This window comes from Hordeum vulgare, chromosome 3H (genome assembly GCF_904849725.1).
Source record: "Hordeum vulgare subsp. vulgare chromosome 3H, MorexV3_pseudomolecules_assembly, whole genome shotgun sequence".
NCBI lineage: Eukaryota > Viridiplantae > Streptophyta > Magnoliopsida > Poales > Poaceae > Hordeum > Hordeum vulgare.
The window spans coordinates 613,019,499-613,030,914 of NC_058520.1; the positions used below are offsets into that span (position 1 = coordinate 613,019,499).

The window sequence follows — 11,416 nt, forward strand, 5'->3', positions numbered from 1 at the left end:
CAAATCATTTTACTAAAATACTATGCCATATTTTATGTACAATTGAAAAAATGTTTGGGTGTTAAAAGCTTTTATCCACTTCTCGTGAAAAAGACAAATTTCCCCCCGATTCAGTAGGAAGCGGGGTCAAATTTGAATTGCATCTCCCTCATAGTTTGCTCTTTATTTTTTCCGAAAATCATTTATAGGTACATAGGTATCTATTTAATCATATAAACACTAAATGTTTCCAATATTCAACCACTAGCTAGGAACGGTCATGCCCACCGTTTTGACCGCATTTTGAAACGGGCATGAAAAATTCAAAACAATAAAAAAATTGGAAAACCTTTGCATTGTGTGATTATATGTGACAAAGTTACTAGGAAAAATAATAAACTTGTAATACGATAATTATTTTTAAAAAGTGTTCCTAGATTGAGCAATCATGTGTGAAGATCAATGGCTTTCAAGGAAAATGATCAATGTTATGGTATCATTCATGGCATAGTTTATTAAAATGACCTCATATTGTGCACAACGGTGCATCTTGGAATGGAAAACAACGTTGTCTAAGGAAGTTTTCATTTTCTTTGGACGGAAAATTTATTTTCTACATTTCGAATGCCAAAAATGAGTTTTTTTGTGAAAGACCTACGATATTTTTATTTGCAAAATTGGATCAAATTATTTTTGTAAAATATTATATCATATTTAATGTACAATTGACAAAATGGTTGGGAGTAAAAATCATTGAGACACCTCTCGTGAAAAAGACAAAATTTCCTTGATTCAATAGGAAACGGGTCAAATTTAAACTGCAGGTGCATTATAGTTTGCTATTTATTTTTTCCAAAAATCATTCATAGGTACATAAGTATCTATTTAATCAGAGATATATGGTGTGGTGGTAGGACGTCGAGGTTTGGATGGTGTCTGAGGGGCCCAATTCCAGAGCACGCAAACCGGCATGCCAACCGCGTGGTCACCCTAAAAGAGCTTATATTTCTTCAAAGCATCTCACTATATCCCCTTTTTATCCGACAGATACTTATAAGATGGATGCACTGATGGAATAAATCGAAGAAACAACACCATTAATGTACTAATAAAAGTAACAAAATGCATCGAAATAGGGGTACTATGCCAGAAGGAGGCCTCCTCTGAACGGCCTTCTACAATAGAAATAAAGAGCAAAGCTATTCTTTAAATGGATTCATATTTGCTTGGACCGTATTACTAGACCCATTCCTTTATTAAATGTATTCATTTGAAGAATGGATTACGTGTTTGATTGTGGTATTATTGTTAGACGATAGGCTTATACCATGTAATGTGACTTGTATATTAGACTAGACTCTAGAGTGACATGCCGGTTGTTGAGAAACCTGTACCGGCTATCCTTATGAACTGCGACAATCAAACAGTGATCACGAAAGTAAGCAGCTGAAAGGATAACATAAAACCATCAAGACACATCCAGAGAAGGTTAAAATTTGACAGGAAAATGAGAAACTCTATAGTTATTGCATTGGATTATATCCAAAAATCTCAAAATCTGACAGATCCTTTTACTAAGGGTCTATCACGTAATGTGACAGATAATGCATCGAAGGAGATGGGTATGAGACCCACAATATGAGTTGTTCATAGTAGTAACCTATTCGTTATGATCGGAGATCCTATGAATTAGATGTGGAAGACAAGTTGTTGGTCAACTGAGAGGAAAGTATCCTTATCATTGATAATACCACTCCATGAAGATGCAATACTTTCCTAAACTGCATGGCAGGTTGATATACATCATAATATGTTCTAAGTGGCTTATTGAAGCAGAGATGTGGTCCTTCAAAACATCTTTTGAAGAACACACCTATATGAGTCTGATCGTTAACGTCGCAATCTATGAGAGTAGGGTGCTCTCTAGTAAACTCATGAATGGTCTCGGAGTATGACACATAAGCTCCACCCGCAGGGAAGTCCCACGGTAGCCTAGTATCGGTCAAGGCTCTGTGTGAAGCTAGATTCGCAGAATACTTGTTGTTCAAGGCCTAGTCCACTTTTCAAGTTGCTTACTAGTGTAGCATATCTGTGAGAAGACAATTAAGAGAATGTAGATAATGAGAGTTATCAGGGCTAGAGCACACACGTGTGATCGAGCTAAAACAACCCGATGAGACAAGTTGTTTCATTGATTTGTTTCTTACATCATCAGTTTAAATAGTGGTAGTACTTGTTAAATTCGTCGCCACGGCAAATTTGAATGGTTTGGAAATTTAGTCATCCATGGAAGACTCTAAGGCTAGCTTGCTGCTCGTACCATTTATTCATTGTTTTGTTGATTAAATCTGATTGACAAGAACTAGCTAGTCGACCGGTCGTGCATGCATGTGACTGAGGTGAGTTGAGGCCCATATATAAGACCGACTGAGCGACCATGTTTGGTTTCATGCATCCAACTTATCAGCACCAAATGCATGGCATGCACATGGACAAGAAGAGTGAAGAGGTAAGGATATATTAATACAATTAGTCTAATCTGCTAGAGAAGAGCAATGTGGCGCTGTGCCGCAAGGCCGGTAACATACAACATCGAAGAAGCGCTCTAGAGTTTCAAGTGAAGCATAGTTGAATGAGTCAACCATGCACAATAATCAACTTGAAGAATGACAAGTACGTAGTACAATTTATTTCATGATATGAATAAACATATCGTGATGGGACCATGAGGTTCCCTATATCTGGATTGTTACAAGTGCTCGATCAGGCGAAATAAAGTCACCAAAAGAAACAAATAAAAATGAAACAAAAACTAGTGCACGTACAATGTGCATTCGTGACAATGAAATTACGAGAAACAATAGAATATAATTTGGTGTGTGTGGCAGGAGGGGGTATGTTATTTGGCGCAGACGATGGTGTTGTGCATGCGTCTAAATATTAATGAGATGCAACTTACGGAATTGGCCGGCTAGCCTCCGTGAAGCTATCCTCCATCTTCTTGAACTTCTCAGCGGGTGCTGCGGCAGTAACTATCTTAGCGGCTATCTTGTAGGCCAATAGATGTGTATCAAATTTCGCCTTGTCTCCCTTGGCCTTCTTCATCGTGTCCATAGCGAGGAGTTCCTGCTTTGCAACAGCCCCGGCTACTTTGATCCTTTCGGATGGTGGGGCGGCGGCGAGGACCCCGTCTAGGGCCGTCTTGATGATGGGTGTTAGCTCATCCAACGCGGCCTCCTCGGACTTGGTGATGGTGGCGCTTGCAAGCATTGGTAATGATGCGATTTCCACCATGACGATGAGAAGGGTTAGTGCCACCGCAATGTTCTGGAGTGGGGCCATTGCTCTTGTTGGCCTAACAGGTGGCTGAGAGGAATGATTCACCAGGATTTTCAGTGAGATTGATGTTTTCACCGTGGAGGTCTATAAAGGTGGTCCTTGCTTTAAATAGGTGACGTTGCACAAAGAGAGTGTGAGGCCACGAGAGCTTCGCGGGCGCCATGCCGTACGTGGGTAAAAACTTTCTTGCATGCACGCATGTCTAGCCGTGTGAGCAACCGCTTTCCTCTCAATCGTAATTCCTAAGATGTAGGAGTACCATCCATCTAGCTGGGCAGCACCACTACTAAAATGACCGGATCTTGTCTGGTGTGCATGGTTCCATGTATCAGAGGTTCATGATATAACCTTCTGAATGAGAGGTTCACGATACAACCTTCTGACTACAACGCTAACTCTGTTGGAATTAAACACGACATATTCTCCTAGTGGTGCTCAGGTTGCATGTATCCGATTATTATTTGAGTCAGAGTAGGAGAAGGTTGCAGCCAACGTAGTCCAGCAGGAGAAGGAGTGCTAGGAGGTTGCAGCCAACGTAGTCCAGCAGGAGAAGGAGTGCTAGGAGGTGAACGTGGTGGGCTTGGTCTATCACAAAGAAACTATCCAGCGGACCTTTCCAGCATGCCCCAAGTGAGGTGCAACCCAATAATCCTACCAAAAAAGTCCATGTGGAGCTGAGCTTGGTTTTGGTGGCGCAGGTCGGGCTGCTGATCTACCAGGAAGATCAGAGGTCTTGTCAAGTGCAGTTTTGCCAAACTTGGCCAGTGCAACGCTGGGAGGCAAGAACGGCAAGGTAACGCTGATACCCGTGAAGGAGGAAAGGACACCACCACTTGTATCCATAAAGCTATAGCCGGTGTTTCATCCATATCCGGAGGATACTCTTGGGACGACTGATCCGGTAAAGATCAAAGGAAGTGGGCGAAGGTGTCTAGCAATTACCGAGAAACCGGCAGATTTTGAAGACGCAAATACGAAGGAGTGTTGGCGTCATGCTATGAAAGAAGAGTTGGGGTCGATCCACGACAACAATGCATGGGAGCTTGTGGATCTTCCCAACAATGAAAAAACCATGGAGCTCAAGTGGGAATTTACGATCAAGAAAGAGGTTGAAGGAAATTGTGTGAAGCACAAGGCGAAGCTATTGTTCAAAGAGTACATGCAAGATGAAGGTGTGGGCTTCAAAGAAGTGTTCGTTCCCATTGCATAGATGGAATCGGTGAGATTACTCATCCCTCTCGCAGCTCAAAAATCATGGATGTGTATGTGAATCAAGCACCGAGCTTCATCAAGGAGGGAGAAGAACACAAGGTATTGAAGCTACACAAAGTCTTGTATGGGCGACGGCAAGACCTTCGGGCGTGGAACATCAAACTTGATCGGACTTTGATTTCTCTTGGATTTGGGAAAGCCCCACTAGAGCATGCAATGTACAAGAGAGGTGAAGGAAGGGATCGTCTACTAGTTGGCATCTACGACGACGGTCTATTGATTACTGGAGCAGATGAAGAGGTGACTGCAAAGTTCAAGCTACAAATGAAGGAGCTTTTCAAGATGGATGATCTACGTCTTTTGAGTTGCTACCTCGGGCCAGAGGTACATCAAAATCCGGAAGGGATCACACTAGGAGGCATACACAAGGAAGGTACATGAAAACTGTGGCAAGAGAGATTGCAATCCAATTGATGCTTCGATGGAACCTCGTCTTGAGTTGAGCAAGAAGGAGATGGTGAAACTACTCGGCTACAGTGATAGTGACAAGGAAGAAACTGTTGACGGCCATAAGGGTAACTTGGGCATGGTATATTTCCTTGATGAAAGCGTAGTAAGTTGGCTATCATGAAATCAGAAAGTGATGACATCGACTTCAAGTGAAGCAGAGTGTCAAGATGTGTGGCTAAGGCTACACGGTGATCTCATGGATCGAGATCCGGAACAAGTGGTGCTCAAAGTTGACCGCGAGTCTATGTTTTTTCTACGCGAGGATCCAGTGCGGCGTGACAGGAGCAAGCATATTGATACGATGTATCACTACATGAAGGACGGCGTGAAAGAAGGTAAACGAAGGTCAACTACATTTGCACCGAAGATCAGCTGGCGGACTTGCTAACCAAGGCTTTGGATCGCGAGAAGTTCTTGAAGATGCGAAGAAGGATCGGCGTCGAAGTTGCAATGTAACGACGTCGTGTTTAGGGGGGTGATTGTTAGAATTAAACACGACATATCCTTCTAGTGATGCTTGGGTTGCATGTATCCGATTAGTATTTGAGTCATAGTTTGTCTTAGAGTAGTATTACTCTAAATAGCTTAGGCTTTTGTACTATATATATGTAGGTACCCTCAGCTTGCAAGAACCAGATAGTGGGAAAAGCAATAAAAATACACAGGACCGACACAGTCTTGTTGGCTATCAATCCTCGCGTCTTGTGTGCGTGCGTAACTAGTTGTGCTCAATCGATCGAAGCAACGATTGACCAGAGGTTGTTTACGTACGTGTCTTCTGAAGATTGTTCCGGCCATAAGTATTAGTTCTCGTCCAGGAAAGATCGATTGCTACCTAGTGGGCTAGCTTTGCACTGCGTGGATGGATCGATCTAGCCAGCTTCACTTTGTCGTTGTTCGTCGTCGGTCTTTACCGTCGCCAGAAAGTACTCAGCGTTGGGTCTCGGCCAACAAACTCCATCAAAGGCGATTAATCTTTGTTAGGCGAGACACATTCATCCATATCATGACAAATTAATTAGCTAAGCAGATCGGCCTAACTTGAAAGAAGAACAACTTATGCTCCCGTGTTCAGATCGTTTATTAGGTGTAGTGAGAAAGCAAATAGGAAATTTGACTGGATTAAAATCTTAGAAGATTTATGGAAATTCAAGAAGGATCTATATGTTATTAGATCACATGGATGTCCTTCACTTTTCAAGAACATTGACACAATTGCTATTTAAAATATTCTATGCTTACGTTTTAGTTTGCGACAATCAATAAATATTGTTTGCTTTTATATAGTATATAAGAAACATGATGTGGTCGACTACTCATTATCGTGGACATTGGTCAACTACCCCTATGCTATATCTCTACCAACAAAACTCGTCAATGGAAACAAAGTCATAATTTAAGTGGCCTAATGTGGGAAACCCAAGAATTCAAAAGTTAGTATGATAAGGTGCCTTAGAATGTGCGTGTGTGGCGTACGTGTGGAGAGCCACATCATGTCCTATGATACCGTGAAGCTCTTACAACGCGCATGTGAGAGAGTGAGCTGACATGAGCATGTTAATTTCGTGCACCACATTCATGACATGCACATGGATATGAAGAGTCAAGAGTTAAGGAGATATTTATCTGATTGATCCCATATGCTAAAGATGAGCAGGTTAATTACCTACCTGCACGAAATGCATTATAACTACTTGCCTAGCTAGTTAAAATAATTGAGTCTATCATGCAAACTATGTAATTAAAAGAATGACAAGTACTACAATTTCTTTGTTGATATATTAATTTTCATAATAAACAAAGTACATATATATCCTGATGGCGCCGTGGAAATCTTGAGAACACAGAGACACCAGTTCAAAGTTTGTCTCAATCTGAGTAGTGGCCATAAGCTTGGCAATGGAGTCCTGAGTACGATGGAAACTGCTCTGAATAGCGTCCTTTGTTGGCCATCAATCCGATCGATGGCGGACCATGGTACGCCCTCTCCTACCTCAGCTCCCGTCACCAACATGTTGCGTGGAGGTCGTGCGAGAAGACCACGAGTGAGGAAGGCAAGGCGGCCGTGAAGTTGCATGACTCTTCCCCCGGCGGTCCCTGCCTTGCTTGCTACATTATGTGAATTTCTCACCATTGCTTATGCGCCCACCGCTCTGGAATTTCGAGGTCCCGCAGGGGTTCCCTTCTGGCTTCGGTTGCCGCACTCCATTGAGGATCTCGCGACCAGGGTGATGTTCTAGCATCGTGCCTTAACGACATCTAGGGGTCTTGCCATCCTCTCACCAATTGTGTCATCATCGAGCAACTGCCTATTCTTTTCATAGAATTTCACCGCACCCCCAACTACATCTCTCGTTTATGGTTCACCTTCGACCGATTTGCAGTGTAGATGATGTGGGTCCAGCTCCATAATCTCCTCCATGTCAGGCATTTGATCTGATCGTGTGTCCGGCTCCAACTTGTCCCGCAGGCTTGTCGTCACCATCCACAAAGAATCATGGTCGCATATTTTCGACGTAAGTGATGTGGGCCCATCTCCTTACCTTACTCGGTGTCGGGCACCTCATATGCCCATGCGTCCCGTCCACAACATCCTTCAGGCTCGTGGTGACCATCCACAAAAAATCATGATTGCTTATATAGCGGCGCGCCATATAAGGAAATAATCTCCTCTTCACATTTGAGTTGAGAGATATCACACACACGCGCGCGCACACACACACACGCTAATGGCACCGTCCGGCAAGTGCGTTGGCAGTTTGTGTACCAGAATCCACATAACATTCTAACAGAGAAAAGCAGATAGGCCCGCCACGTCTCTAGGATGAAGCTTTTGATGCAGAGGGGTCGCATCATGGATCTCTAAAATGGTTTATCATGCATTAACTTCGCCGTCGACCATGACGGCACACTGCATTTTTATGGATGTAATCGGAAGATCTTAGCATCGCCACGCAAACACTAGTGGAAAACGGGGCTTTGGCCGGGACCCTTTAGTCCCGGCCTGCCTCCGGGCCAGGACTACAGGCCCGGCCATGTCGCCCCAATTCTCAATGCCTCCCTCGAGGCTTTAGTCCCGGCCCGTAAGGAGCCTTTAGTCCCGGTTCGTGTCCCAAACCGGGACTAAAGGGCTACGCGGTGGGCAGCCCACATGTGCGCCACCTTTAGTCCCGGTTTGTGTCTCAAACCGGGACTAAAGTCCTCTGCCTATATATAGCACAGTCCCCCTCCCCCCTCTTCCTTGCATTTTTCTTGGATGGAGGATTGTGGGTGTGTTCTAGCTCTCCACTTTTTTTTGATGCACTAGAGGTGTTTGTTGAAATGTGTGTTAGAGCGATGCCGCTTCAGTTTACCGAACACAACTACGATATGAGATGCCTGAGCCACCCTTAAACCTCTTCCTCTTTATTTCTACTTATTCTAAAAGGTTAGCAACTATATTTCCTCGTTTAGACCGTGCGGTACTAATTTTTAGGATCGTGATTGTATTTGATATACTGTCTTATAACGCAGATGAGCCATCCATGGATGTACGATGATCGATGCACAACCGCTTACAGAGAAGGCGTGCATTCTTTTCGAGATGCAGCCGATGCGAACAAGCATGGTGGTGGCTTTATGTTTTGTCCATGTGTTGAATGTCGGAATGAGAAGGATTACACTTCCTCAAGAGTCATTCAGAGCCACTTGCTTCGCTCAGGTTTTATGTCGGGCTATAATGTTTGGACCAAGCACGGAGAAAGAGGGGTTATGATGGAAGACGACGATGAAGAAAAAGAGAACGATGATGACAACTACCGATCCATGTTCCCTGAGTATGCTGATACCGCAATGGAAGGCAATGAAGAAGAAGATCAGGATGAAGAGCGGGAACCAGATGAGCCCGCTGATGATCTTGGCCGGGTCATTTCTGATACACGGCGAGGTTGCGACACAGAAAAGGAGAGCTTGCAGTTCGAGCAGATGTTACAGGACCACAACAAATTGTTGTACCCAACTTGTGAAGATGGCCACACTACAAGAAATATGCTCATATGTGATGTTTTTTAAAATGTCGTTGATGAATTCGTCATAAATCTATGACGATTTCATCCGAGATTGTCGTAAACCGTTTGAGGGGATCAAATCTACATATAAATTACGACGATGTGAGTCAAAACATCGTAACCGCATAAGATGAGATCGTCATAACTTTTACGACGATTGTAAAAATGTCGTAACATGTTCTAACTATGTTGACATGTCACTCGTGGGTCCATTCTATCCCACCTGATCCTAGTTTGTGAAGCAACCTACTATTCTATCATTTCAAAAATTCTCGAAAAATTCTCATAAATACTTTGGACTATATATTTCTCAAATATGTGAAAACCCTCCCTTCCATAGTTCAAAAATAATTCAAAAATATTCATTTTCCTATTCTGTACAGAATAGCACTTTGTGAAGGAAGTGCTATTTCTATTTCTTTGATTACCCTCAGATTGTTTGGGCACTCTTTCCTATCCAAATCATTGCCCCATGAAAACTTTCGTAACGATTTGCCTAGTAAATCTTTCTCAGCAAATATCCAAAGTTTGTGTTCAGCTAACAGCTTTATGAAGGAAGTACTAGATAGGAATATCCTGATGAGTTGAATTTTTTCCACATCATCTATGTGCCCAAACATAGCTCTCCATAAAATTTTAGCCACATCTAACAATTCATGTGAGCTCATCATCCAATCTTTTTTTTGGTAATATTTTCATTTTGTGAAGCAACTATGTTTTATATTGCTTTATAGTTGATGAAAAATTTACCACGGGATGATACTGACCATATAACCTCACTGCACCAAATTTTAGCTCATTTATTTCAGCCAGTTTCTCTCAATATTTTTCCCAATATTCTGTTCAGTAGAGAGCATTGTGAAGGAAGTACAATTTTTGGCATGTCCAAATGGTATAATTTTTATACACTGCCTTCATATGCCCAAATTAACATCATACACCAAATTTCAGCTCAATCTATTCATTCATTTGATCCTAGCTTCAACATCCATATTTCTGCACAATGTGTTACTTTGCAAAGCAAGTGCCACCTAGATTCATCCATTTGAGATAAAAATTTGCCAAGAGAGTCTCCTTAGTAGATGATCATCCTCTGCCAAAATTTAGGCCCATTGTCTATGTGAATTACCCGCACCGCTAATCAAACACTTGGCTGCTAATTCATGTTTTTTGCTTAGTTCAGTCTCCTCATGAGATTATTCTATTGTATTATTCTTGCTAACACCTATCGAGGGATTGTCCAACCCACCAGACATGACTATTTCACCTAGAACGCGTGGCAATGCAACGGTTAGGCGGTGACCATGCGAGTGGCATGCAAGTTCACGCGCTGTGGAGTTAGGGCCCTCGACCACCATCAAAACCTCAACGTCAAGGCACCACACCATGTATTTCTGATTAAATAGATACTTATATACCTATAAATGATTTTTGGGAAATAATTCCCAAGCTTTTTTGTGGATATGCATAATATTGCATATTATTTAATGAAGGAAGTCACGAAATGTGCTGAAATTAATTAAAACATATCATTTTTAATAAAATATAAATGAAATATATTAAAAATGAAATATAATAAACCCCCAGCCCAACTGGGCCTAGGCCCAATAGGCTAACCGGCCCAACCAGCCAACCGGCCAGCCCACCCCATCACGGCCGGGTATATCTCCAATGCCCCGAAACCCTACCCACTCCCCCACCCCCGATTCACTCTCCCCTCTCCCTCCCGATCCAGATTGGATCGGGGCAACCGACACCGCCCCGCGCCGCCGCAGCCGCAACCCCACCGCAGCAGCGCCATGACCGACGCGCCGCCCGCTCCCGCCGCCGCCGCAGCAGCCAGAGAGCGGCGGGTCCATCTCCTCCATGGTGGCCTCCACCGCGTCCTCCGCGGCGGCCGCGGCCGCCGACTTCTCGCGCTGGGGCGAGGCCTTCCCAGCCGCGATCAAGGGGGCGAAACCAATATCCCCGCACCAGGAATCAAGAGGGGATCGGCCCTACCCCCCGGTCCGTGCCTCCGCCCTGAATCCTCCGCCGCCGGTTCGCCGACCCCCGAGCCACCCATGGATTTGGATCTGTGGATCTCCAAGGTCAAGGAGGGCCAGCACCTCGCCGAGCACCAGCTCCAGACCCTCTGCGAATACGTGAGCGTCCTCCCCCCTGTGTTGTATTCATCGCTTCCGCTAGGGTTTTGTTCGACCGGCGCGCGTTCGCTGCGGCGTGGCCGTGTCTCTGTTGTTTAGGGTTCTTATTAGCGGTGGCAGGTAGATGGGCAAAATCAGTCGCTTTTGCCGCCCGCCAAGAGGCTAAGTGAACCGTGTCTGTGTACT

The 11,416-nt window shown here is 43.9% G+C and overlaps 1 protein-coding gene across 1 annotated transcript; it reads right to left on the bottom strand.

Moving 5' to 3' along the window:
• Positions 1-2,684: 2,684 nt before the first annotated feature.
• On the bottom strand, positions 2,685-3,379 carry LOC123441126. The gene has a single exon (XM_045117640.1). The coding sequence runs from the start codon at positions 3,319-3,321 to the stop codon at positions 2,935-2,937; it is 387 nt and encodes a 128-aa protein (XP_044973575.1). The 5' UTR covers positions 3,322-3,379; the 3' UTR covers positions 2,685-2,934.
• Between the last annotated feature and the right edge of the window lie 8,037 nt (positions 3,380-11,416).